General features: G+C 38.1%; 1 protein-coding gene across 2 annotated transcripts in view; it reads right to left on the bottom strand.

The window, feature by feature from the left end:
• LOC144639226 (B-cell receptor CD22-like) overlaps positions 1 to 17,895 on the bottom strand; it is a 74,357-nt gene extending 56,462 nt beyond the window's left edge. Inside the window, exons 1-6 of one of the 2 annotated variants that reach the window (XM_078498512.1) lie at positions 17,609 to 17,895; positions 12,117 to 12,427; positions 10,064 to 10,205; positions 8,484 to 8,747; positions 7,427 to 7,696; positions 4,137 to 4,403 (exon numbers count right to left, since the gene is read on the bottom strand). In XM_078498512.1, coding sequence (XP_078354638.1) covers positions 4,137 to 4,403; positions 7,427 to 7,696; positions 8,484 to 8,747; positions 10,064 to 10,205; positions 12,117 to 12,332 — 1,159 coding nt within the window. In that variant the 5' untranslated portion in view covers positions 12,333 to 12,427; positions 17,609 to 17,895. The remainder of the gene's footprint in view (positions 1 to 4,136; positions 4,404 to 7,426; positions 7,697 to 8,483; positions 8,748 to 10,063; positions 10,206 to 12,116; positions 12,428 to 17,608) is intronic. The other variant, XM_078498513.1, reaches the window with a different exon arrangement.
• Positions 17,896 to 25,563: the final 7,668 nt, after the last annotated feature.

The raw sequence follows: 25,563 nt of genomic DNA, 5'->3' as shown, positions 1-25,563 counted from the left end.
AAGGCTTTCACATTGTAAACGATCGAAAAACTGTGTACAGAAAAGGGAAGATTATTGTTTCCTAGTTGCTATATGTGTTCGGACAGTATCCAGAATTTGTGGTGCAATTAAAGTCTCGGAAATCAACGCTCTTCTTAAAAATGTCGTGGAAATTAACGCTCATAAAAATAAACGTGACTTAAATTACCGGTAAGTTAACGCGAATTTTGAGAATTCACGTTAATTTCCTGGAGCGTTAATTTACAATTATTCCATGAGCGCGAGTTGGATAAGAGGTGATAGATAGCTAACTTGCATCTAATAACGCACCGGAACTACATTGTATTTGGTTACCTTATTCTTACTAATTTTTGCGAGTACTAATTGATTTTCGCGATTTCAAAATAATCGCGAAATTTAATACGCGCGAAAAAAAAATTGCGCGAAATTTCAACACGCGAAAAATTAATACCATATTATATCAGTATCAAAACAATAAAAAATTTAAATGTTTGGAACTGCAACTATTTACCCTTAAAATATCTATCCGTCTTGTTTTCGACTAGCACCCTGTGATTACCGTTTTCTTTACCTAATAAATCAGGCAAAACCTCGTTAGTAAAATCACCAAAGTTTCCGTTAGCAGGCTCCCTGTAGTTCATTGAACAAGACCTTTGTATATTTTAAGTAGTTCCTTACTCTAATTCTGACGATTGAAAATCGCGAAATTTAATACACTTTTGCTCAAATTTTTCTCGCAATCGCGAAAATTAATACCCGCGAAATTCGCCTCCCGAATTTTCGCGAAATTAAGTACGCGCGAAAATTAGTAAGATTAAGGTAACAGGCAAAGGTAGGTGCACGCGTTAACGAGAACAGCCAGGAAGCTAAAATATTGCAATTCTTTGCATTGGGTGTTAATAATAAAACAATTACAGTAAACACCCGCATATAAGAACACATGGTTTCGGACGTCAGGCTGATCAGGTTCTTATTTTATGGGTGCTTAGTGACAAATCAGCCTCAAAGTGTTCTTAAAATGTTCTATATGCCCCTAGATGTAAAATTAGCATAAATTAATAAATATTCTTTGATTTTAATGATCACAATCAATACGTTATCATTGAGCCTATAAATGAGATGACTGGCTGTCCTTCATTATAGGTAATGATGAATAAAATCACTTGATTTATGTAATTACGACACCTTTTCCATTTTATAAGATCATGCTGAATTTTTCAGGCTGATCTGATCTGATCACACCAAAAATTAACGCCAGGACGAATTAATTGACCATTGCTCGAAAAAGTAAATCACATAAACCCTGCAGCAGCAGCCTATAGTGTTGTTCTCTTTGAAACCTACAACGTTCGCAGCTGATTCGCTTTGTTTTACGTTACGTTACGTTCTTGTTTATACAGTGATTTAGAAATGTATTGTTCCTTTTTCTTTTGGCTCTTCTATATTCGAATTAAATTTGTTTAAAATGTACACTGGTCAACACTCTATGAATAAAAAATCAGTATACACCATTTTTCCTTATTTCTGGTCATTTGTTTTCAACTCCCGATAACTCGAACTCCCGATAACTCGAACCATTTTCAATTTCCCTTGAAGGTTCAAGTTATCGGAAGTCAACTGTAGTTAAAGCCAACGCGCCTCGTCGGCTTTATTAGATGCAAGGTAATTTTTATTTTACTTGCAGATGTACCCTTTGCTGCGAATACTAATGTCACTGGCTTGGCAATGCACTCCGCCATAGAAATCGAATCAGTCTGTGACACAGCAACATACAAAACGGTCACCTTGTCCGATTTTGTCTACGAACATAACTGTTTTCCCGGGGGTTGGGAAGGATTCTTCTTGGAACGTGACGATGTAAGGAACGAAATTGCCGAAATATCTCCTATACTTGCAAACGATGCTGAAGGGAATCAAATCGAGCCTCCGATGCCAGACATCTTCAATGCCTTTCAAAACATCGGCCTCGCCGATGTCAAAGTTGTTATCTTAGGTCAGGATCCCACTCCCCAACCAAACCAGGCAACAGGTATGGCGTTCAGCTTGAAGCCAGGTGTAGACCCCAGTACTGTTCCAAGTGTGCACAACATGCTGGTGGAGTTGAAATTGGAAGGAGTGGATGTGGACCTGACAAACGGTGACCTGACGCCATGGCGAGATCAGGGAGTGTTGCTGTTAAACGCGGCATTAACAGTTATACAAGGAGGAAAAACAGGGGTTCACCAACGATTGTGGGCGGAATTCACTAAGTTGCTGATTCAGTATATCAATAAGGAAAGCCCGCCATCAGCTTGGATTCTTTGGGGACGTCAAGCGCAAAAGTTTGCTAAACTTATCAAAACAAACAAGCATTACATCAAGGCTGGAAATCATCCCTCTCCTAGGAGTCAGACAAATGAAGCAAGATTTTTTGGTGGAAACTACTTCCGCTGTGCTAATGAGTTCTTAGGCACAAAAGCCAACCGTGGTGTCATTGACTGGGGATTACCATTCGTAGACCCGTCGCCGGCTGCTGTAAGTCACGAAAAATGCTAGAACTGTATCAAAACAACGGGAAACTCTTGTAAGCTTGAATTATCTGATAAGTCCGTGCATAAGTAATCATTTTTGTCTTTAAATTGTTTTAAATGCGTATTAAAGTTGCACAAAAAGACATTTGAGTTTTAGCTTACTGTACGTAGAAGACGTGTCAAACGCACTAGTCTTCCAAAACGGGCATGAATTATTCCAAAAACACTGACTAACATTGTTATAATTATGGCACTACTTTCGTCGATAAACATGTACATATGCCTTAAATGCAAAGCTACAATGTTCTTTGATGTTCTGCGTGCACACACTTTCTTTCACAGCTCGCATCCAGTTTCCAGGTATCAATTTGCTTCAGTTCAACTGCTGGAACCAATCTGGTTATACGCAACGCCATGGAAGTTAGATCCAGTAAACCTTCCAATTTCAGGGCGTGTAACGCGTACTCCGAAAAGCAGAAGTGTTTAATGGCAACATTAACCGTTGAAACACAGTGGTCGCCACGTGTTTTTAAATATTTTTTAAAGTAAAAATTTATCTTAAAAAATTGGAAAAGGATTGTTAAAGGGCTATCTACAGCAGGGCGCCCTTTTTATCCATTTTGAATCTGATAACGTCCCTTTCAAACGAAGCAACAACGAGGGAGAGGAGAACGACGAACCATATTAGGTAGTGGCTGAGTCTGTTTGCAGGGTACCCTCCCGGTACTTCAAGTGCAGCGAATTTGGCCTCCTCCCATGTTCTCCTTTACAAATTGCCCTAAAGATGTTAAAGTTGTATCTTGGCGTCCGCTCCCCAACCGGCCAACTCGGCATGGCGTTCAGCCGGCAGGGTGGACCCCAGTACTGTTCCAAGTGTGCACAACATGCTGGTGGAGTTGAAATTGGAAGGAATGATGTGGACCTGACAAACGGTGACCTGAAAAATTTATCTTAAAAATTGGAAAAGGATTGTTAAAGGGCTATCTACACCAGGGCGCCCTTTTTATCCATTTTGAATCTGATAACGTCCCTTTCATAAATGAACCAAGGAACAAACGAAGGAAGGTAGGAAGGAAATAACGAACGAACGAACGAACGAACTTCATTATTAAGTATGTGACTGTGTCTTAAAGTATTTAGCAGAGAGATAACCCTCTGGCAAAAGGGGACTCCCTTTTTGTCATGTTGAACAGTGAATTCAATTGTGTGACATTATCAAACTATCATTGTGGCTCACAGGAACTTTTAAAACCCAACTTGGCAGAGATATGTTTTTACTTTTTTATCTTAGCGTATGGCTCTTTCTTTTTAACAGCGGATAGACGGTCTCTTTAGCTGTGAGTGGCGGATCTAGGGGAGGGGCCCGCGGGGCCCGGGCCCCTACCTTAATTTTGGAACAAAGTGAGGCCGGATATTTTCGACAGCGCCCCCCTTATTTTAGGGTCTGGATGATCGCCCCCCCCCCCCCCCCCCCCCCCCCCCCCCCCTAATCTGAAGGTCTGGATCCGTCACTGGCTACTGCCTAATACAGGTGGCATCAGGCTGCTTGGTCTGAAACCACATTAAGCTCAAGAGTTTATTAAAACCAGGATTACATGGAAGCTAATTAAAACAGAAGTTACTTACACTGCACATCAATGTTGCTGATCCTGGAAGTCACAGCTTGGCCGATTCCATTTCCAACAACACAATAGTATTGTCCCGCATCAGATCTTGAGATTCTGGTAAAGGTCAAGTTCACTCCATACCACAGTATTGTGTTGTTTGCTGTAACGCTATACCACGTGATGTTTGGCTTAGGATTGGCAGCTGTCACTTTACATTGGAGAGTTAGGTTAACGCCTTCAATAGCCGTGTGATTACAAGGAAACAATGCATCCAGCGATGGAGTGTCTGAAAATAGATAACTTCATTTGTTATCTTTGTCAGCAATTACGATTTTACGCTAGTGTAAGCAAAGTTGGCCTGTCAGGTTCTAGTAAATTAAAATTATAAGCAGTTATCAGATATCAGAGCCTTTAAATTTTGGGATTAAAAAGAAGTTTTCTCGAAAGACTGAAATACAAGCTCCTCAGCATACAATTACATTGATACCGGTTTTTTTCCTCCATGTCAAGTTAATTTTAACTGTCTGGATCAAACCCATCGATAAAATAATCCTTTCGGGGCTCAAAGAATGATCAAACACTTCGAATTTCATCTATCATCAATACAGTATGAAGTATATACAAGCAACCAAAAAGACCCGAGTAAAGTCTCAATTATTTGGTCTGAGTCCCGGGATTCTGAATGCACGGGATGCAACGTCCTGGAGAGCAACTGTGTTGTGAGCTGTTTCGGAGAGAAGGCATTGCATATGAACTGTCCGCCTTTCGTATCTGCTTTTAAATGGCTGCTTTAAGTGTTGCGATTATTTGTTGATCATTTCTCCCGGGTGCCACCATCTTTGTAATATGACTTCTCGCCTTCATTTTTCCTGCGTCCTGTTGCTCTCGTCCCGTCCTGCCCTTCCCCCTCCCCCTCCTATCCCTCTTCCCCCCCCCCCACTAAAACACCATACGGAAACTATACTACGATTTAACCAATTTCTCAAAGCTTGTTCTTAAAGTAACGTACATACATACATGTTCCCTTATTCAGAACAAAATTTTCCGTGTTGTTCCCGTGTTCGCTTAAAGTATTTCTTTAATTTTGGTGTTCCCTGTTCCTTAAAATACGCTTCTGTTACCGTGTTCCGAGCCCGGGGGGGGGGGGTACTCCCATAAATTTCGGATAGGGGTGTGCCGCGAAGGTTCTTAAACCCTGACCCTATTTAAGGATAAATAAATTGATACCCTCTTTAAGGCCCAAAACCGAAAAATGACACCCTATTCAAGGGGAGGAAAAACGTTCCGTGACGACCCAAATATTTTTTTTTTTTTTTTTTTCTCAAAAAATTAATTTTACAAAAAAAAAAAAAAAACCCAAAAGGTTAACGGCTAATCACGCATGGCAAAACACAAATCCTTATAAAATCGCTTTACTAATACTTGAACGGATAGTACAGTTTCAAGATCCCTTTTTTTCGTTTAGCTAGGCTTTAATTTTAGCTGATAGAATTTAGGTACCCTATCTAAGGATTACACCAGGAACACAATGCCAAAAGGGGGACAAATTATACCCTATTTAAGGACCGAGAACCTCAAAAACCATACCTATAGGCCCATTTCAGTACTTCCGGTGCTGTCTAAATCATCGAACGTCATGTGCATGACCATTTATCTGATTATCTAAATGATCACGACCTCATCTATAAGAACCAGTCTGGATTCAGAAAGCAGTACAGCACAGAAACGGCGCTTGCATATATTGTTGACACCCTGCTTTTCAATCTAGACAAAAACCATGTTAATGGTCTGGTTCTAGTAGACTATAAGAAGGCTTTTGACATGGTGGATCATGTGACTTTGCTTAGCAAGCTTGAAGCTTACAAACTAGACAGTAACGCTTTACTTTGGTTCAGTTCATACTTAACCGATCGAACTCGGTTGGACATGTTTGCGGATGACACCACCCTTCTCGCTTCTTCCGATTGTGCAAATGTTGAAGAACTTAAGAAAACTCTCTCCAGTGAGGTCTCCAATGTACATGAGTGGGCAACTAACAACAAACTGCCACTAAATTGTTCCAAAACGAAGACAATACTAATTGATGGACCGCGCTTACGGAAACGTTTGAGTAATGAAGATCGAAAGCTTAAGATAGAGCTCAAAGGAAGCGCACTAGAGCAAGTCGAGAACGCTAAACTGCTAGGCCTTGAACTTGATGAAGAACTCAGCTTTGATATTCATATTGACTCATTATGTAAGAAGATTTCGAAGCGTATTGGTATACAACTCAACAGAATCAAGGCATATCTTCCAAGAGCAGAGCGCATACTTTATTATAATTCTTTAATTAAACCATTGGTTTTATACTGCAGTGTAACATGGACCAGCTGCTGCAGCCACGACAACATAAGTAAGATATTCAGGCTGCAAAAACGATGTGCTCGTATTATCCTTGACGCTCAGCAACGCCATAGAACTGTAGATCTTTTTAATACTTTAGGATGGATACCTTACTACATCGAGGCTGATATAAAAAGATGCACTATAGCTCACCAAAGGATCATGGGTGCTTGCCCGTTATACATAAACGACCTATTAAGACTTAATAACAGCCAGCACAATAGGAATACACGGGGCGCTAATTTTACCATTTTACCAACGAAATTTAATAGAGTGAAAGAGGGAGGTCGCACGTTTTCCGCAACGACTAGTAAATGCTGGAATCACCTCCCCCTTAGGTTACGCACCTCTTCATCTGTAAATATCCTTAGGAATGCTTTGTATAAATATTTTAAATTAAGTCAGCTCAAGAATAATATTTTTACTCCTTTTTTAGATAATAACTTTTAGATTGTGTTATTTAGTAATAATTACCTTTGGATCAATATTGTAGATTAGTTTTTAAATTTTTAACTTACATTTCGATTTTAAATTAGGTTTAAACTAAATTTTAAATAAGATTATTGTTTAAAGTAGATTCTTAATTTTTTAGTACATTAGAGAGGGCCACAAATTTATTAGTTGTAAACTAATAAATTTCTAATTGTAAAACTATTACGTGTAACCCTCTATAAATAAAATTTGGTTGATTGATTGATTGATTGATTGATTGATTGATTGATTGATTGATTGATTGATTGATTGATTGATTGATTGATTGATTGATTGATACCTTATCCCGCGGCACATACCTATATAGCCCATATATGGGAGTACCCACCCCGGGGTTCCGAGTTTATTTTTCTTTTGCTCCCATGTTCCTAAAAAGTTAATGGCTATGTTCCCTTGTTCCCTAAAACCCCTGGGGATCATCAGAGATTTACTTACACTGAACATCAACTGTACTAATTCTTGACATGGCAGATTCACCAATTCCATTTTCGGCAACGCAATAATATTTTCCTGCATTAGAGCGCTTGATGCTTGCAAATGTCAAATTTTCTCCAAAAGATAGCGTCGTGTTGCCGTTTGCAGAAATATTATACCACGTAATGTTTGGGTTTGGATTGGCAGCTGTCACTTTACATTTAAGAGTCAGATTGTGTCCTTCCACAACTGTGTGATCACGTGGGTACATGGCATCCAGTGAAGGTGGATCTGCAGGAAGATGACGATTTTGACGGTTAAGTCAGTACAGCAGAAAGTGAATAAAACTATTATTTCTTATAATACTGAATTAAAAAAGGAATTGAGGTTAAAGTACTTAGCAACAAAAAAGGTGGCATTTTAAACGATCTTACAAGTTAAGTCTAAGGCTCAAATAATTATCAAAAATCCCAGGCGTAGTTCAGCTTTATGACGATTTCGTTCCCAGAGAGCTTGGTCACAGACGTTTTTGAGCCGCCAACCGGGCAACCAGTATTATATTATTTTTGTCTGTGACATCGTTATAAATGCTAAAACGGAACCCTTCAACTTATTCGAGGAGGCGAAAACAAACCAAAACAATAATTAACGCGTTTCGGCTGCCGTTTTTGGCTCATAAACGTCTTAGGATCGAGCAAAACGAGATCCGAACAGAAAATATAAGACAAAGGACTAACTCTCTCGATATTTATAATAATAAAAATAATAATTAAAAAATAATGAGAATTTGCAGTGGCTATCATCCACTGACGGTGTAAATCTGAGGAAACAAATATGATAAAACCAACAGAAACGAAAACTTGTCAAAAATCCCAACTGGCAGAAGGCTGACCAGTTGGATATTTGCAAAACGTGGATTAGTTGAATTTGGGACCACCAAACACAAATCCATCACGTGGCAGGGAGGAAGGATTTAAACCCGGGACATCCAGATTACAAGTCCGCCCAAACCACTAGGCCACGTATGCAGCCTCCTATTATTGGGCAAAGGTCTAGATCTTTTAAATACCATACTTACACAACACGTTGACATAAGCAGTAGGCGAGATAACGGACTCCACTCCGTTGGACACTTTGCAGGAATATTCCCCGGAGTCAAGTCTGGTGGCGTTTATGGTGAGGTGTCCCGCAGACACAGGAAATGAAATGTTACTTTCGCTTTTCTTTATCCATGTAACGTTGACTTTGTCCACATTTCCCAATGGAAAACACAAAAGAGTAAACTGCTCTCCCTCCAGGACTGTTTTGTTGCGAGGGAAGCTTGTATTAAGGGATGGTAACTCTAAAAGAAACCGTAATCATGGATAGTCAATTTGGGGTCTCATTTGGTCTAGACACAAGCAACTGACAATAGAGTTAATAAATCCCTATTAAGTGGCCACCCATTAAACGGCCATCCCCTATTAAGCGACCATTTGTCATAGTCCCTAAACTATTATCAGTATAATACGATATAAAACCCCTATAGAGCGGTCACCTTTGCTAAGCGACGGCAGCCACCTTTTGGCCGTTCCGATAAGGGTTCTTCTATTGTTTTTGCCCCAATTTAGTGGCCAGCGAGAATGTGATGTAGAAGGTTTAGCTATGTTTTCTGACAAGCGCGTCACAGACAAGAGCCTAAAATTGAAGGTGGCGACTGAAAAAATCATTCAAACACAAGTTTTTTGCTGTCTTCATGTGACTCGGTCATTCCTTTTCACGAATTTTTGCACTGAAATAACGTTTCGTTTTTAACAAGCCTTACGCTAATTTCTGACGAAACCCCTATTAAGCGGCCAACCTCTTTGTAGCATTTCCCCGAGGGTGGCCTCTTAATAGGGGTTCTACTAAAAGTCTAAGATACAGCAAGATTATTTTAAGTTTTAAAGACATGTGTCGACAAACACAGCTGCCTTATTTAGTGCAAATATTACAGAAGATGCGCGTTTGAACAACAACAACAATCAACAACAACAACAGTCTCTTATTTCGTGCCCAGAAGAGTTTTACAATAAGTAAATACATGCAAAGAGAAAAATTAACAATAAAAAAAGAGCACAGCCACTTAGAAATAGCTAAGGCTAATCAAGTAAATAACTCGTGAATACTAATTAATACATTTATTGGCAACAAAAAAGTAGAAAAAACCTTGAGAATTGCAAAAATATCTTGAGAATAAATATCTCACAAAAATATCTACTCGGCATTTTTCCACCCATGTCCGAGAGCACCTACTTACATATCTACAAACATTCACAAAGTTCTGAGCATTGTCCTTCCTCCTGTTCGCTAGCCTGCACTACCTACCAGCTCAAGGAAAATAAGGCTTTGCATATCCCAGGGGTGGATCCAGAAAATTCAGAAAGAGGGGGCTGAGAAAATTGTGGCGAGAGCACAATCCACCCCTCCCTGTCCTCCCTCCTTCAACCCTCGATGAATAATAAAAGTTCGTGGAGATGTTACTTGCAGCATTCTGGGAGCATTTGTGACCAAAAGTCAAGGCTTCGGAAGAAAAAGGGGGGGGGCGCCCCCTCTGCTCCCCTCTAAATCCGCTCCTATATCCTATGAAAAATCCCCCATTTTAATCAGCAACGTCCCTTAATATATGTTTAAATTTACCTCTGCCATACACCTCTATCCTTAAGCAAGGCCATGTATTCCACGTTAAAGGAAAAACACGGAGATACCTCGCGACAAAACTTGAGTTGTCATTCAGCCCACTCCTAGCCACAGTACTGCCAACAGTGTTCCCAACAAATATCTGAAATCAATTCAGAACTGAGTTAGTGTGAAAGACAAATAATAAGGAGAGGAGAGGAGAGGGAACAAGACAAAGGAAAAGAGAACATAACAAATAAGAAGAGAAAAAATGATAAGAAACAAGAAGAAAACAGACAGACAGACAGAGGGGAGAGAGACAGATAATTTTATGTAATTTGTATTTAAACTGATCTTATTTATTATATATTATTATTATTATATTAGGTAACTTTATTTTTATTGTACCACTTTATTTTTTCCGCTTAGTGTTTTTTTTTTGTTTTTATAATTTTCTAGGCGTTATCTTTACATTTTTTTCTCGGAGATATTAGCTAATAACCAGCTACTCTGTAAATCCGAGAAAAAAATAAAGTTAATGTATGTATGTATGTATGTACAGACAGATATACAGACAGACAGACAGACAGACAGGCAGGCAGACAGACAGACAGACAGGCAGACAGACGTTCCCAAGTTTTCTATAAGCGAATAGAAGAAATAGAAAACAAGGGCGAGTAGTGTAATTGTTTGAGTAGAAACTCTAAAAGATTGCAGTCCGAAACCTACAGTTTTATAGAAAATAAATAAATCAGATCAGCGGATTTCCATTCATTTGTCTGGTGGGTCTCTCGGTTGGGCGTGTGAATGTTGCATGATTTTCTGATTGACCTGCCTTTCATTTGTTCGTTCCTTTGGATGTGGTCTACATCCGCTACTCAAAAAAGAATTTTGAGTAACTCCTTTCTCTCTAATTATCAAATCAAACATACCAGCAGGTTATTTGACTACATCATATCCGTTAGCAATGATGACATAAAAAAAGTTGTAAACAGTGTGAACCAAGATATTACATGTACGGAAAAATCCGAATGAGAAACCAAGCCTGCAAGCCGTTAGACCATTAAACCATATCAAAAAATAGATGCATAATTAATTGCAATATTTAGACGCGGTTTAGTCCCAATATTATTACAATACTAATATATATATTAAAACCTGGAATGTTTAAAACCTAGTTTTAATATGAAAGGATGCAATATACATGTCTTGACTTGCAGCTAGGCATGAGGAAACAATTATAAAAACACGGCTGAGTTTCTACTAAAAGTAATTACAATTAAGGTATCACGGAAGGAAAATTGGCGTTTTCGTTCCAAGTGAAATTGTGTGCAAACCATCAATGGTAACCCCAATAAAGTATATATTTTCTGAAAGCTTATTGAACAAAGATTCTAATTGTGCATTTTGTTTGCATCATATAGACCATAATAAGCAACGTCAACACTTTGTTTGCAATTATGATGTTGCGCAACTTTAGGTTTATTTAAGAACACATTTACATGAGGGCCTAAACTTTTACGTGGAATTTGATCTACATATATTGGTCTAAAAAACGGTGTCTCAGATTTTTCTTTTCTTGCTCCATTAATTTTTTATGAATTTTTAATCTTAAAGAAGCCCTAAAAACGCCATTTTAAAGTTTAAAAATTCATAAAAAATTAATGGAGCAAGAAGAGAAAAATCTGAGACACCGTTTTTTAGACCAATATCTGTAGATCAAATTCCACATAAAAGTTTTGGCAATCATGTAAATGTGTTCTCAAATAAACCTAAAGTTGCGCAACATCATAATTGCAAACAAAATGCTGACGTTGCTTATTATGGTCTATATGATCGAAACAAAATCCAAAATTACAATCTTTATTCAATAAGCTTTCAGAAAATATATACTTTATTGGGGTTACCATTGATCGTTTGCACACAATTTCACTTGGAACGAAAACGCCAATTTTCCTTCCGTGATACCTTAAGCGATAGCGAGGTAGCTGATCACGCGTAAGACATTGAATGAGATTCTCAGCAAAGGCCATATTAAGGATGAATATCACCAACAACAAATAATTATACTCACCGAATTTGTTTCATTTTGCTGTGCTATAAGCCACGTTGATCCATTCAACGAGTAAGCAACTTTGTAGCTAGACACAAACCATGTAGAAAGCGTGTGATGACCTTGAGTGTCTACTGCGCAGATGCGGAACGGAGTCGACAAATCCATCTCAATGAACTCGACATCTGGCGTGGCGGTAGCGGGACACCACTCTTTACTGCCATGAAGCTTGGCCATGTAAGGTTGGTTTAGACTAGCGGAAAGGACTGACGAGGCGTTAAAGTGGCTGTCTGGTAGTGAAGCAGTCAGGGGGCCATCGTAGGGAGAACAGCCTTTATAAATAAAAAACGCCTAATATCAAAATAAGGCGAGAAAGGAAGTCGTCCCATGTATCCTGAAGCACTTATTTAAATATTATATATCGACAAAATCGTAGACGTTTCCATTAAATTTGTCAACGAAATAATGTATTCAAGAACCATTCAAAAGCGAGCAAACCGTAAACAGTTTAATCCAAAAATAAGCTCCCCCTCCCCCCTCCAAAAAAACGGCACAAAATTCCTTACAAAAACAAGCTTTCTAGAAAGAAAAGCCCATGGGCTTATATTTAGTTGTAGCTTTTAAAGAAATAGATCCCATTGTAGGGCTTGTTTGTATTTTACACGTTGTTAGAGTATGCTCAGAACAACTTTAGGTCTTGTTTTGGGTTTCATATCGTTGTGTGTAAAGTGTGTTACCATGTGATATTCTTGTATGCACTAAAATTTTTCAGTCACAGCATCCAGTCCAGATAGTAACCCAAAGATTTTTTAAAAGCAAATTTCTACCGGAAAATAAGCCCCCCGTGTGTTAAGGCCCGGCAAAACGAGGAAACATGCTCAAGAAACATGCCGGAAACATGTTTCTATAACTGTTTCTGCGTCTCGCCATGCTTCCATGCCGCGCGGAATCACGAAACGTTTGCCATGTAGCAGAAGCAAATTTTGCTTCTTGTAATCAAAATTGACATCTGAAAACAATGTTTCTCGTGTGGCAAAACTGGAAAACATTGGGAAAACACACGAGCGCTGTCAATGTTTCTGTTAACATGTTTCCTCGTTTTGCCAGGTCTGTAGCCCTCCCTGAAAATAAGCCCAGCTGAAAGAAATGTTTACAAACGTAAGCCCAGGGCTTATTTTTGGAATTTTCGGCATTTAATAATGTGGTTGAAGTAATTAAGAAAATTTCATAGAACTACCATTTAATACTGAAAGACCAAGTGAGTGTACAAGTTACCAAATCCTTTGTGTAAAAAAAAATTGATTACTGCACAGGCTCTTCTTGATTAAGCTTGACTTGTACAAAACGGTAAAAAAAGAATATCTTTAGCGTTATGTACATGTAGATCAATTAAAAGGCAGAAAAATGACAAAATGTAAAGTATCTCTTGTAAGTTATTAATTAAAAAGTTGTTATAAATTTCCACAAAGACTCTAATTGCTTCACAATGTTTACAGTTATGAACGTCATTGTTGAGAACTGTAATATTGATTTCGTTTAGGCAAAATATGCAGATAACAGTAGTTTTAATTGTTGTTTTGGAGTTTAGAGCATATAGTATGCATGGGAAAACACATAGGACCGGGAAGCAACATACGTAAACCGTATTCATATTTACAGATAATCAACAGCTAGAGGTGATCAGGTATGCCGGACCAAAACACTGGCCTCCGACCAAAATATATCCTGACAAAGTGAATATATAAAAAAAAATCAAGACTACAACGTTTAGTATTAAAACCCTACCCAAACAACACAACAAACCAGTTTTGCAGCTTCGATTGCTCTTGAAATCGCTACTTCGTAACCAGTTCAGAACTCAAAGCATTTTCAACCCCAGTAAAATTTGCCAAAACCACTCATTTACCCTGTGGCATCTATTCTAAGCCAAATTATAAGCAAGCAAAAAGTAAAACAATGGTTTATGTATGTACGTAGTACATCTATACATGCCGATGTGATGATTTATAAGAACGCTTGTACCATGCAAAACTGTACCAACTTACTCAAATTCAGGCTGATCAAAGCAGTTCTTTACATAAAGGGAACCTACTGCACTCCAAAAATACTTATAATGATATTTTGTTTCATTGCTTTGAAAAATGATAATACTTTCAGATAAGCATTCTGAAGCGATTGAACATAACCAAACCGAATACGGTCTTTGACCGGGAAAAATTAACTTTTGTGTAATTATCGTTTAAAAATTTCTTACCTCCGCTTCCTTTAGAGGGAAGGACAATGCAAAAGATCAAAATAATTATTAAACGCATAACTGGTACGCTTTCTTGATGGTCTCTGCGAAAAGTCGACTCTCCCAGCTTAGAGGTAACGGCAAACAGCTCGAAATTACCTGAAGTTAGTGTATGCAATCTTTCTGCGACTCAAAACTGAAATGGTCCTATTGTTATCTGAACAAAGCCCTTCTTTGTCCTCCGTAAATTAAATCGAGAAAATTAAGATTCTTTCATTGCGTTAATGACGATACTAATTGAAAAGAAAGAACAATGAATACCTTACGTTAAAAGGCCGCTTTTGTAATCCATCAAACAAAGAAGAAAATATTTAAGAATTCGAGGATATTAGAACTAGCTCGTATAAACAATTACAAGGAGTTTTCTGGGGGCGGGTAAACGATTGGTAAACAAATCCAAACTGTGTCAAGCCAGTTTTATCAAATTCAACTTAGCCTTCTTGCACAAGCCAAATCCACAGACTACGCCATGTATGCGTAACGAAATAAATTTCAAATTAAGTAGCCGGCTACATTCCAAGTTTGCAAACTTAAATAATCGACATCGCACATTATAATGATCACTGATAAATCGTAGCTCACTGACTGACTTGGATTTCGGTCGTTTCGCCTACGAATTGTTTCTCAACTGGTTACCACCGACTTAAAGGTAAACTGTCATCATTTTCACATCAGAACCGCAAGGGCCGAAAGACATATGGACACTACGAATAGTGGTCCAATTTTGTTACTGAAGCGATAAAAAAGCGATATTATTGTGATGTCATCAAGAACTTTAGATCAAACTTTTTTTCAAGTTTTGTCCTTGTGGACTGGAAAAACACCTAAAAACTATAATGGCTCCCTTCTTCCTTCAACAAACAATTTATTTTAAGTCTTCATCTTGATGTACTAGGTGCATTCCATGTACGAGAAAATACTATTTCCAATTTTAGTACTTTTTACCGAAAAGCGTTAAAATTCCCGCCTCTGTCCTTATTATTATAAATTAGTATAAATTTTCCCCCCTTTTTCCCCCCTTTTTTTTGGAAAAGGGCGCAACCCAACAAAAACCCCAAACAAACCAAACTAACCAACTCATAAAATCATACACTCCTTTAACAAGTTTCAACATTAATCATTGGCCTATCATAGTAAACTATCAACTTTTTGGTGTAGTAATCACGAGTCACTAGTCGATTTGGATCAAATCAGATTGAGTATTTCTTATTTTGAAATAGGGCAAAGCAAGCAAACTGCAAATTGCCATATTGCCTTGTTCCTAGACTCTCTTCTTTGGTTGAACGCCGGCGGTGCGCACTTTCACAGCGGTCAATCGCAAAAGTCCAACGACACTTTCGGTTTCCCTACCTCAAACTTTGATGCGAAAATGTGCCAGGCTTTTGTTAAAGGTTACATGTTAAAAGAGTAGCCGTAAAGCCAGATTTCGAGTCGGTACATTAGGTGGATAAAATATTTTTTGCATATACGGCATGCAAAGCTTACCTTTTCAGTGGCTGCCTTAACTTTTGACTTGAAAGTGAACTCAAGGATTAAAGACAGGTTTTCACTAGCGACGGAAACACAAGCGCAAGCATATAATTAACAATTACTGGATGAGGTTGAGCATGATAGGGAGAATTATCAAGGCCGAGGTTTGTAATTTCTGCCGAAGCCAAAGGCTGAGGCGGATAATACGTCCTTATCATCAAGAAGCTTTTCTAAATCGCTTTCCGTTAGTTTAACTGTTGCAAATCGTTCCGCCATCGCTTCGATCTCTCTCACTGACAAGCCAGACAAACTAGCAAGACGGGAAAAGGCGGCGTTTGCAAGATGCTCTTATCTGTACCCTATAATCTGCAGAAATGACGCCAGTTCTGCATGTATAATCCTATCGTCTGTAGATATGACATCAAAATTCGATGTCAGTGTGAATTAGCTGCAGGTTCTCGACCAATGAGAACAGAAAGAGCGGCTACAATGTATAATAATAGCTCTTATTTTACCGTGAAAGCGGCAACGACGCAAGCATGCATAAGCACAAGCGCAAGGACAATTTTTTTTTTCTTTTCTTGTGCTTACGCTTGCGCTTGCGTTCGCGTTATTCCGTGTCAAAACCAAATAATTCATTAGCATCCATTTGCACCCGTTCTAGATTTCCCCGCGTCTGAGCATTTGAGCCTCTGCGGTAACTAGTAAACATCGTCTTCTTAGTCTTGTGTTTATGCTTATGTCGACGTTTGTTTTCATTTGTTACAAACTACTTATGCCAGCGCTTACAAGTGTTTGCGTCGCCAATGAAAAGTTTTTTCTTTTTTGCGCTTGGACAACTGATAAAACAGCTGATAAATATGCATGCCTTTGACGTTTTTACTCCACTGAAGTTCAGCTAGTTTTCAGCGAAAAAGAAAATTCATGTTGAACCCCGCTAATTCGAACTCAGAAATTCCAAATTTCACGTTATTTCAAACAAAAACCTATTTCCCTTTGATTTGCCTTTCGGTCATTTACTATCGGCTATTTCGAACTCCCGCTATTTCGAACTGCTTTTTTCCTGACGGTTCGAAATAGTGGGGTTCAACTGTAGAAACTTTCAGTTTTTCGGCCAACTCAACGACTTCTTACTATTTTGGCCCTGAAAGGGCAAGTCGAATTGAAGGGGAATCTTTCTCGTCAGTATTTCCAGGGACTGGGGAAAGAGGGAGGTAGTGTAAGACGTCCCCCTTCTCTTTATGATCAAAACTGTTTAAGCAATAAAGGATGTTTTGCTATGGTTATAAAACCTTCTGGGAGTGTAGTCATTTTAGTGAAAGTGACAAGTCAATTGTGAAACCTTATTGAGCAAAAATGACGCCTTCGCAGGCGTTAGTTGTGTCACCGGCTGTGTCATCACCCAACGCCACTTTCATCCAGGGTTTTGATTGCGTGACATTAAATTCACATACGTAACGACATGTAACGAAAGGATGAGGTTTTAAACAGGAAATTTTAACACCACGACTTATCAATTATCTGTTGAAAATGAGGTTAGTTTAATAGATCACAATTATTACAATCGATAAAAGTTTAAAACGCTAAACCTCATTTGTTTGGGCAGTTTGTTTTCTCATTTTATGCCATGTAATATTCTGTTAATATTGTTCGCTTTATCCATAAAATTTAGTCATTAAAGCTTCGTATGACTATAAAGTTTATACCGTTTTTTAGCTTGTAATTAAAGAGATCAATAAAATAAACTTACGTTTGTCATTTTATGCATCCTGTTGTCTGTTTTGAGTCTTGTTGTGGTGTTTGTGGCGATTCTCTTCATCCTGTTCCTTCCTTCCAAGGCAAAACACATCACTTAATCGCTCCGCAGTCGATGGCAAATTTTACGCTCAAATTACGCCTAACTGGCGTCGTTTCTTTTTTCCCATAAAGTTAGATAATTCTCCTTCACTCCAAAACATATAGCTTTGGAAAATTACTCTCCATAAGCGGGTTTACGCAAAGAATCTGCGGCTTTGTTCGGTCCGAAGTGTTTGTGTTATTCGAAGTTGCCTCCAAACGTGGCTAAGCGGCCAGGCCTGGTACCAAATCTGCCCTCTCTGGGGGAGGGAAGGTAATATGGTTCGTTTAATACATCCCTTTATTCTCGCCCATCCATTCCCTGCTTGACCCGGTGAGGCCCGTACTTAAAGTCATTTTAACAAACAGAATCTGCGATGTTAGCAACAGAATATTACTTGATGGCAAAAGAAATTACACTTAAACGTCTTAGAAAGGAAAGAACGCGACAAAGAAATCGCCAACACCACCACTGCAAAACTCCACGGGGTGGCTGTTCCTTACTAATTCATATGGGAGTCCCCTGGTGCTCCCTTCACCTCCCCCTCCCCCGGGTGCAAGACTCGAAACAGAAAACAGGATACATATAAAAATAAGAAAAGTAAAGTTCGTTTTATCAGTTGATCTTATGAATGACAAGCTAAATTACGGCAAAATCATAACAAACCCTATTATGTGCTATTCGTTAATTAATTCTGTATTGAGAAGGACATGCAGCAAACAGGCGTGTGTATTTGTTCCTGAAAACTTCGGGATGAAAAAATGCTTTCTCATCCTAATAGGACTATATTGACTAAAACGATTATAGTCACAATTGCTTGCTAACTTCACGTTCCCGACGATTATTTCATATTCTACACTGAAAATTGGTCCATATTTATTCTATACTCATTCATACTCAATTCAAAGTTTTCAAACGCCATTTTTAATGCGTATGCAATTTTGCACAGTAGGGATGTGCAATGCAATACTGGGGAATGACCTCAAAACACTTAAAAACCGGAATACGTTTATATAAAATTGAATAAAACGATGCAATTGAGCAAAAAGAAAAAATCCGAGAAAACTGAAAAAATTGCTTTGTTATTGAGCTTTATGGTTAATTAAATTTTATAAGTGACACTGATTTAAGTCAAGGAGGAATCTTTTACAGTAATCAGATAAATTAAAGTAAAAATCTATTAAAAAAAAACAATTAGATAGAAAGGTCTAAGCCTTTTTATACTTTTATGGTAAATTTTTAAAATGTATGGCAAAGTTAGAAAATTATTACATTTTGTTGTTTGCTTAAGCAGTTAAAATAGCGAAGAGCAGCGTTACTAGTTTTTTCAGTCTTAAGGGGGAATTATACCCGAAGGTCGTTTTTTCATAGCTAAACACGAGTTTAGCGGAAATATCTCGTTCGCGTTTCAAGGACTCCTAAAACGCCCTTATTATCTCATATATCTATGTTTAACGGTGTTTTGCAGATTTTTGGGTGATTTGGGGGGATGTTGGGAGAAGATTGTTTTTTGGCAAATGATAAGTAAAATTAAGAGAAATAAGAAATATTGGGGATTTATTGCCTTTTTAAAATTGTAATTTTTTAGTTAAAAATTAGTAGACGCATACCAGACAGTTCCCCTGACAACCTGGAGTGCTTTTGCGTGGGGTTCAACTGTCTGCTGGTGTTTCAATTTTTTTCTTTAATCCCTTCTTAAAACGTCTTAAAATTTCAATAAAATTCAGTTATAAAGCCCCCTTAAAGTTTAAAATTTATTTAATCAAGCTCGGATTTTGCACTCTTCTTTAGCACCTGGGAGAAACCTGTTATGATATATTTTAAAGCAACCTTGCTGGTATCTAAGACAGCGCGTGGGCACGCGGAAACAAACAGGAAAAGTACTAAAAAATGCCCAGAACAGCTATTGAGAGAAAGGTGTAATGCTAATGGCTTCTTCTCGATCATTTCCCGCTAACAGTAACGTAAACCTTTGTCAACGAAACAAAGCATTTAATTTCCTGGACATTTATATTATCGCTCATTCATTCATTCTTTGTGTCTATATATAAACTATACCTTTAATTTGGTTCAAATAAAGCGATTATTTTCACTAGTATTCAGTTTCAGACATTCAAGAAAGCACTAATTAGAACAATTCATGAACAGATTGGTCATTTCCTACCCATGGATTAAGCTATATCTTATAACCGGCTCGTGCGAATCTTTTAATTCAGCTTAGCTTTCCACCGTGAGGAGAAGTCCAGCAAGCGGCCATAAGGTATGGTGTTTACTAAGTAGGTACTTTTTACTTTTTAAGATTTTCTAAAAACATACGTACAACGCTTGCTAACATAAAACAAAAGTTAATTCTATTGGCCTCGTGGACATTTTTGTCAAATATTTAATTAATGTGAACGAAAATGTCGCATGTTATACAATACGATTTAAAAATGGCATTTTGAATATCGGTCCCGATTTAAAAAAAAGTTGTATTAATTTGATATGGCCGGTTTATTTCGAATCCGCAAGGCTCCTAAATTTTGTGTTCAAAAAATATCTGAAATTACCTCAAGTACAAATTTTGTCAAGCTCTGTTGCTATTAAAGGGTATTTAAGTTACTTAAGAAGCGTTCTAAGGTTATCTAAAAAACAAAAATTGGCAAATATGCTTAAAACAACCCTGTCAGTTAAAGGACTTCGCACCCTGACGAATCTGACGATTTTTTTGGATATATACCCCCTGGTACGAGCCAGGGTTTATTTCCAGAGAGGGTTTTGAACCATTTGACTAACTCGAAAAACGCGAAATACTAATTAATTTTATGACGTATCTTTTGTGTTATATCTTATACCGTATGATACTGTGTTACTTATCTCCCATAACGGAGCTCCAGTTAAGGCGTGCGTGAGCGGAGCCCTATACTTAAGAAAATTTAGTAAATCCATCGAGCTGTAAAATTTTGGTTGTCAAACGATTATCCGTCCGTACACACTGGCAAGTTTGCTGTTGTTTCTGTACAGTCAAATAAAACGACACGAATACAAAATTTCTTAACCCTAAAAATGGCATCACCAAGTAAGTTTAGAGCTCAATAAAGGACAAAATAGAGCTAGCTAAAATCTTACACGAATATTTAAATCACACAAAAGAAAACTTTTATGTTTCCGTTGCGAGTTTCGTACTTGGATTCAGCCTGTTTTGTGGGTTGGTTGGTTGTTTGTTTGTTTTTTGCCGTTCATTGCTTACCAAAACCGAAGAAGTAACAAATAGCAATAATAGTACCGATAAAAGAAGAACTGAGCAACAATAAAACAAAATAATACGACCTAAATTGAATTTTCAGCCACACGGATCAGTAACAAGTTTCCGATGTCGTAGCAAGGAACGCTTCAAAAATTTTAAACTGCAAAGAAAGCCCGCAGAGCAACTCAAAATACAGAGAATGAATATAAAACAAGGGCGCCAATTAGACCATTTCGGTGAATATCTGTTCGGAAGACCTATAACCGCCTACGATTTTCGGATTAAAGTGTGATGAAAAACTGGAGATTTCTTTAGCTCTAACTTTCATGTCATGGAGAACTTAATGCCTGTTGTTTTGGGGGAGAGAAAAATGTCGTTTTGGGTACGAAAATAGGCCAGTACGATTTTCGAGAAGACAACAGCGGTTCGTAAATTCGGTTAATAATATTTCGTTCCCTAAATTCTCTGAAGTTTGAATGTCCAGCTAGCGTATCCGAAAAGATACACTTTTCTTAGCGTTTTAAAAAAAGGCTTTTTAAATCGCACAAAAAGAAACTATAACGTAAAAACCGTGTTCCCACACCTATAGTAAAATTTTCTTGTTGCCGGGGTGCCCCTGTTAAAACGAAATATCCACGTCCCTCTTGTAAGCAAAACTGTAGGAGGGTCGCGATATTACGTACATTGCCGTGAATTTTTATTTTGTTTTGTTCTGCCTCAAGATAATTCAGGCGTTTTGCCGCGGTGAGCCTATTTTGTTGTGCCGTAAGATATTCAGTTTAACCGAAAGTGATAAAAATAATCTTGCGCCTTTGGGCCACATCAGAAACGTAACAATTTCTTTTAATGTCAGAAATTTGTCAAATAAAGAGAGTACTACAGTGGAACCCCGATATAACGATATGCTAAGGGGGCAGTAAAATTATATCGTTATATCGAGGAATCGTTATATCGGGGTTTCGTCCCATACATTTTACTATTGCGGGACATAACATATTCATCGTTATATCGGGAATATCGTTATATCGAAGATCGTTATATCGGGGTTCCACTGTAGTTTAAAAAAAATATGTTGAAATTAAGGAAAAATTAATGAAGAAAAACGCTTTTTCGAATTTCTTCTCCGGCTTGAGGAAAATTTGAATCGTTTACCCAAGTTTGATGGTTAAAGTTCTACTCATATCTAAGGTCGTCAGGTGACCACGCAATATCCTATGTGGAATTTTAGTACGTGGTATATTTTTATGACTCTCCCAAAATCCCGAGGCTTTGAACTCAGTTTGTTTTGTGTTCTGCGAGGTCAGAAGAAAAAAGAGTACTTCATCGATACTACAAGTAACCTCTCGAACGCAAAGTGCGCTTTAATAAAGTTGCGTACACGCGCGATATTCCCTACCTAACCAACTATTTTTTGTAGTCCTGTAACACTGTCATTGTTTATTCAATAGATTTAAGGGGATTGCAACTCTTCAAATTTAAAACTGGAGTGCTAAAAACAAAAAGTGCTGACGAGGTAAGGGTGATACCAAATAATTAATTCCACGGTTAGCCCAAGCTAATATCTTTGCACCAGATAAAAATAATACATTACTTGCGAAAAATTTCGGGCGTTTCATTTACGGACGGACACTTTTTATCTCATTTCGGACAAAAATTTCGGACACTTTGCTGACACATAGTTAACGTAAATTTACGCCTAAAAACCAGCAACTAGACTGAAACAACATTTGTGAAAATTATAGTCTTATACTGCCCCTAGAAGGTTTTACAGATACACCGACGCTAAAATAAGAGAAGTGCTATTAAACCGTTAAGTATCTCAAGCAATGTCTCAACTAGAGCTCGCTCCATAAAGGAAGCTAAAAGCGTTAGAGCTCAAAGTGGCTTAATGATCTGCTACAAGATCTTAAAAAGGATCATCTGGTTCTAGCTTCTTAGGGCCTGTTTACATGGAAGGCGGGTGCCCCGGCTAACTGAGTTACGCGGCTAACCGAGCTACCCTGGGCGAGCCAACTTTTCATACGTTTCTTTAGAGAACGCATCGAAGCGTTTACATGCAAGACGGGAAACCCGCCTTGCCGGGGCACTCGGTCTGTTTGCCCGGGGCACCCTTCTAGGCGGGATAACTTTTTGCCATGTAAACTGTTATGCTCGGGCTATCCCGGCTTGCCGGGATAAGTCTTCGCGCGTGTTCTTAAATTAAATTTGAAGTTAATGGCATAAAATGTATAACTTCTGGACCCAAACAGTGCTATTTGACCAAAATTAGATCAAATTAGTTTTATCTGTTGGCTGGAAAATTTTTCTTTGAGCAAAAGCTAATTAAATCGAAATTTTTGTAGGAATGATTATCCTTATTAACTCACGAAACAACAAATTTAATTTCAATTTGGCGGCCAAAGACTGTTTAATTTCGATTGAATTCCCCCATAAATGGACGTACTAAAGTTCTAAGAGCTTGCACATCAAAATGGGCTGTGAATTCTGCATGTAAAGGCGGGCTATGTTTCATCCCTTCTAGCCGGGTAACTCGGTTAGCCGGGGCACCCTCCCTCCATGTAAACAGACCCTTAGTTATATCTTCCATCGATTTCTGTCATTTTAAAACCCTTCCTTATCACATCGGGTTTGCTTATCGTCTTAAAACAGTTACACTGTGCTGTAAATATTTCGGACGCTTAAAATTTCGGACGGACTTATTTTCGACCACTTTTTACCCAAAACTAAAATCGTCCGAAAGTTTTTGCAAATAATGTAAACCATTTTTAAAAATCTTACATCGTTATGGTCTTACATCGTTATGATCGTTATCGTCACCGGTGTTGCAGGTTGGTCATCACTACTTTAAGATGGGAGTGATTTCACTGTGTTTCGTCGTCATGCTTCTTGCTTTCGGTCCGTTTTCTGGAAGAGGATTCTACCGCGAACCATTTCCAGGTATTTTTATTAACAAATTTTTGGAAGAATTTCTCTTTTTAGAAAGAAAGTTTGCGTGCTTTTCGATTGCAATGGCTTTACGCATTCAAGCCGTTTTTATTTTTATGTACGGGAATTCGGTGGCAGATTCTTAGAACTATTATTCATACAAATCAATAATTGATTGATTTGCATGTCTTTTGAGTACGGACCGTGGACTGCGGTGGCAGTAACACCAGTTTTGCATAAAGTTGTGATATTTGTATGGCGACCGCGGACCGCAGTGGCAGTCGCTTCAGTTCGGCAGAAAAAGTGGCGGCGTGTTCTAGAATCGCCAGCGATGGTATAAGCTTCTACACTCATTCTTCGTAAATTTTTTAAATTCATCCTAAATTTAGTTTCTTTAGAGGGGGGGGGGGGGGGGGGGGGGGGTTCAGCGGATGTACGGCGCGACTCTTGAAACCTTTATGCTACTTCAGACCAAAATTTCTATTTTCCTTACACTATTTCAGACAATATTCTTACCAAGAAACTCCCTCCGTTTTGCGTTAGCATTTGAGAAGGGCTACAAATTCCTGATGTAAATTAAATCGCACTTCTTAAAAGATGAGTCAGAATCTTCTATAAAACCATACCCTAGTTGGAACAGCACAAACCTATATAGCCTACACAAGGGATTTTCCACCCGAGATTTAATCATCGGCAAAGACATTAACAGTATATCATTTTTTTTTTCATTACAAGGCCCTTGTCAGCCATTCGGGGCAAACCAAACCACGCATTGTACTGGGTTGAAGACACTGGTGCAAGAGCACGGTGTTGGAACATTTTGCAATAAATCGGTAGCATCTTGTAAACCGAACATGACTTTTGGTCCTCCGAGCCGGAATGAACGCTACTGGGGACTCTGCTATTGTGATTCGCTCTGTCAAGAAATTGGCGATTGTTGCGTGGACTATGACACGTGGTAGGTGGGGTATTATTTTGCTCAGTAACGGGGCCGTCAATAATTCTACTTGAAACCTTCCAAAAAGGTGCTCTCATTTTCTCAAAAAAGTTGCTGAAAAGTTGCTCCAAAAAATTTCTTATATTTAAAAAGTTGCTCAAATGTTGCCTTAAACAAGCCAAAATATTGCTTTTAATTAAAAAAAATTCTCCAAATAAATGCTTTTTATCCTTTGAAAGTAAGATTTCTAAGCATTTTCAGTTCATGCAACTTCGCAGCAACAGAAGTATCTAAAAGACATTTTAAGGCCAAAATTTGTAGAATTACATGAATTTCTTTAGCTAAAAAAATTGAGAAGACATCGATGACGTCATTTATTTCAAGCAAAATTTCAGTATTCTCGTAGCACAATCTTTAGAGGTCTATCGATCGGTAAATATTTGTCATAATAATTATTATCCAGAAAGCTTAATATTAGCCACAAAGTATTTCCCCTAACTTTGAAAATTCATAGAAAATTTCGGTTTTGACCAAAAACATAAACTTTTGCGTCATTTTCCTCAGAATTATACAAGTAATTATCAAAACGGAAGAATTTTTGGGGTTTATAGGCACTTTAATATTAGCGGTAAACTTTTTGCAATGCGGTATTGTCATCTTGAGGTGACTATGGAGTGAAGTTGTTTTCGTCATCTTCCCCGCAGAGATAGACATATATTAAGAAATTGTTCATATTGAAACTTTTCAATGATTTTCTGTTTGTGTTTTATGAAGGTATAC

The sequence above is a fragment of the Oculina patagonica genome, chromosome 14 (assembly GCF_052425735.1).
Source record: "Oculina patagonica isolate OP01 chromosome 14, crgOcupat, whole genome shotgun sequence".
Lineage (NCBI taxonomy): Eukaryota > Metazoa > Cnidaria > Anthozoa > Scleractinia > Oculinidae > Oculina > Oculina patagonica.
The sequence above is the reverse complement of the archived record's forward strand: the minus strand, read 5'-3'. Positions and strand labels throughout refer to the sequence as shown.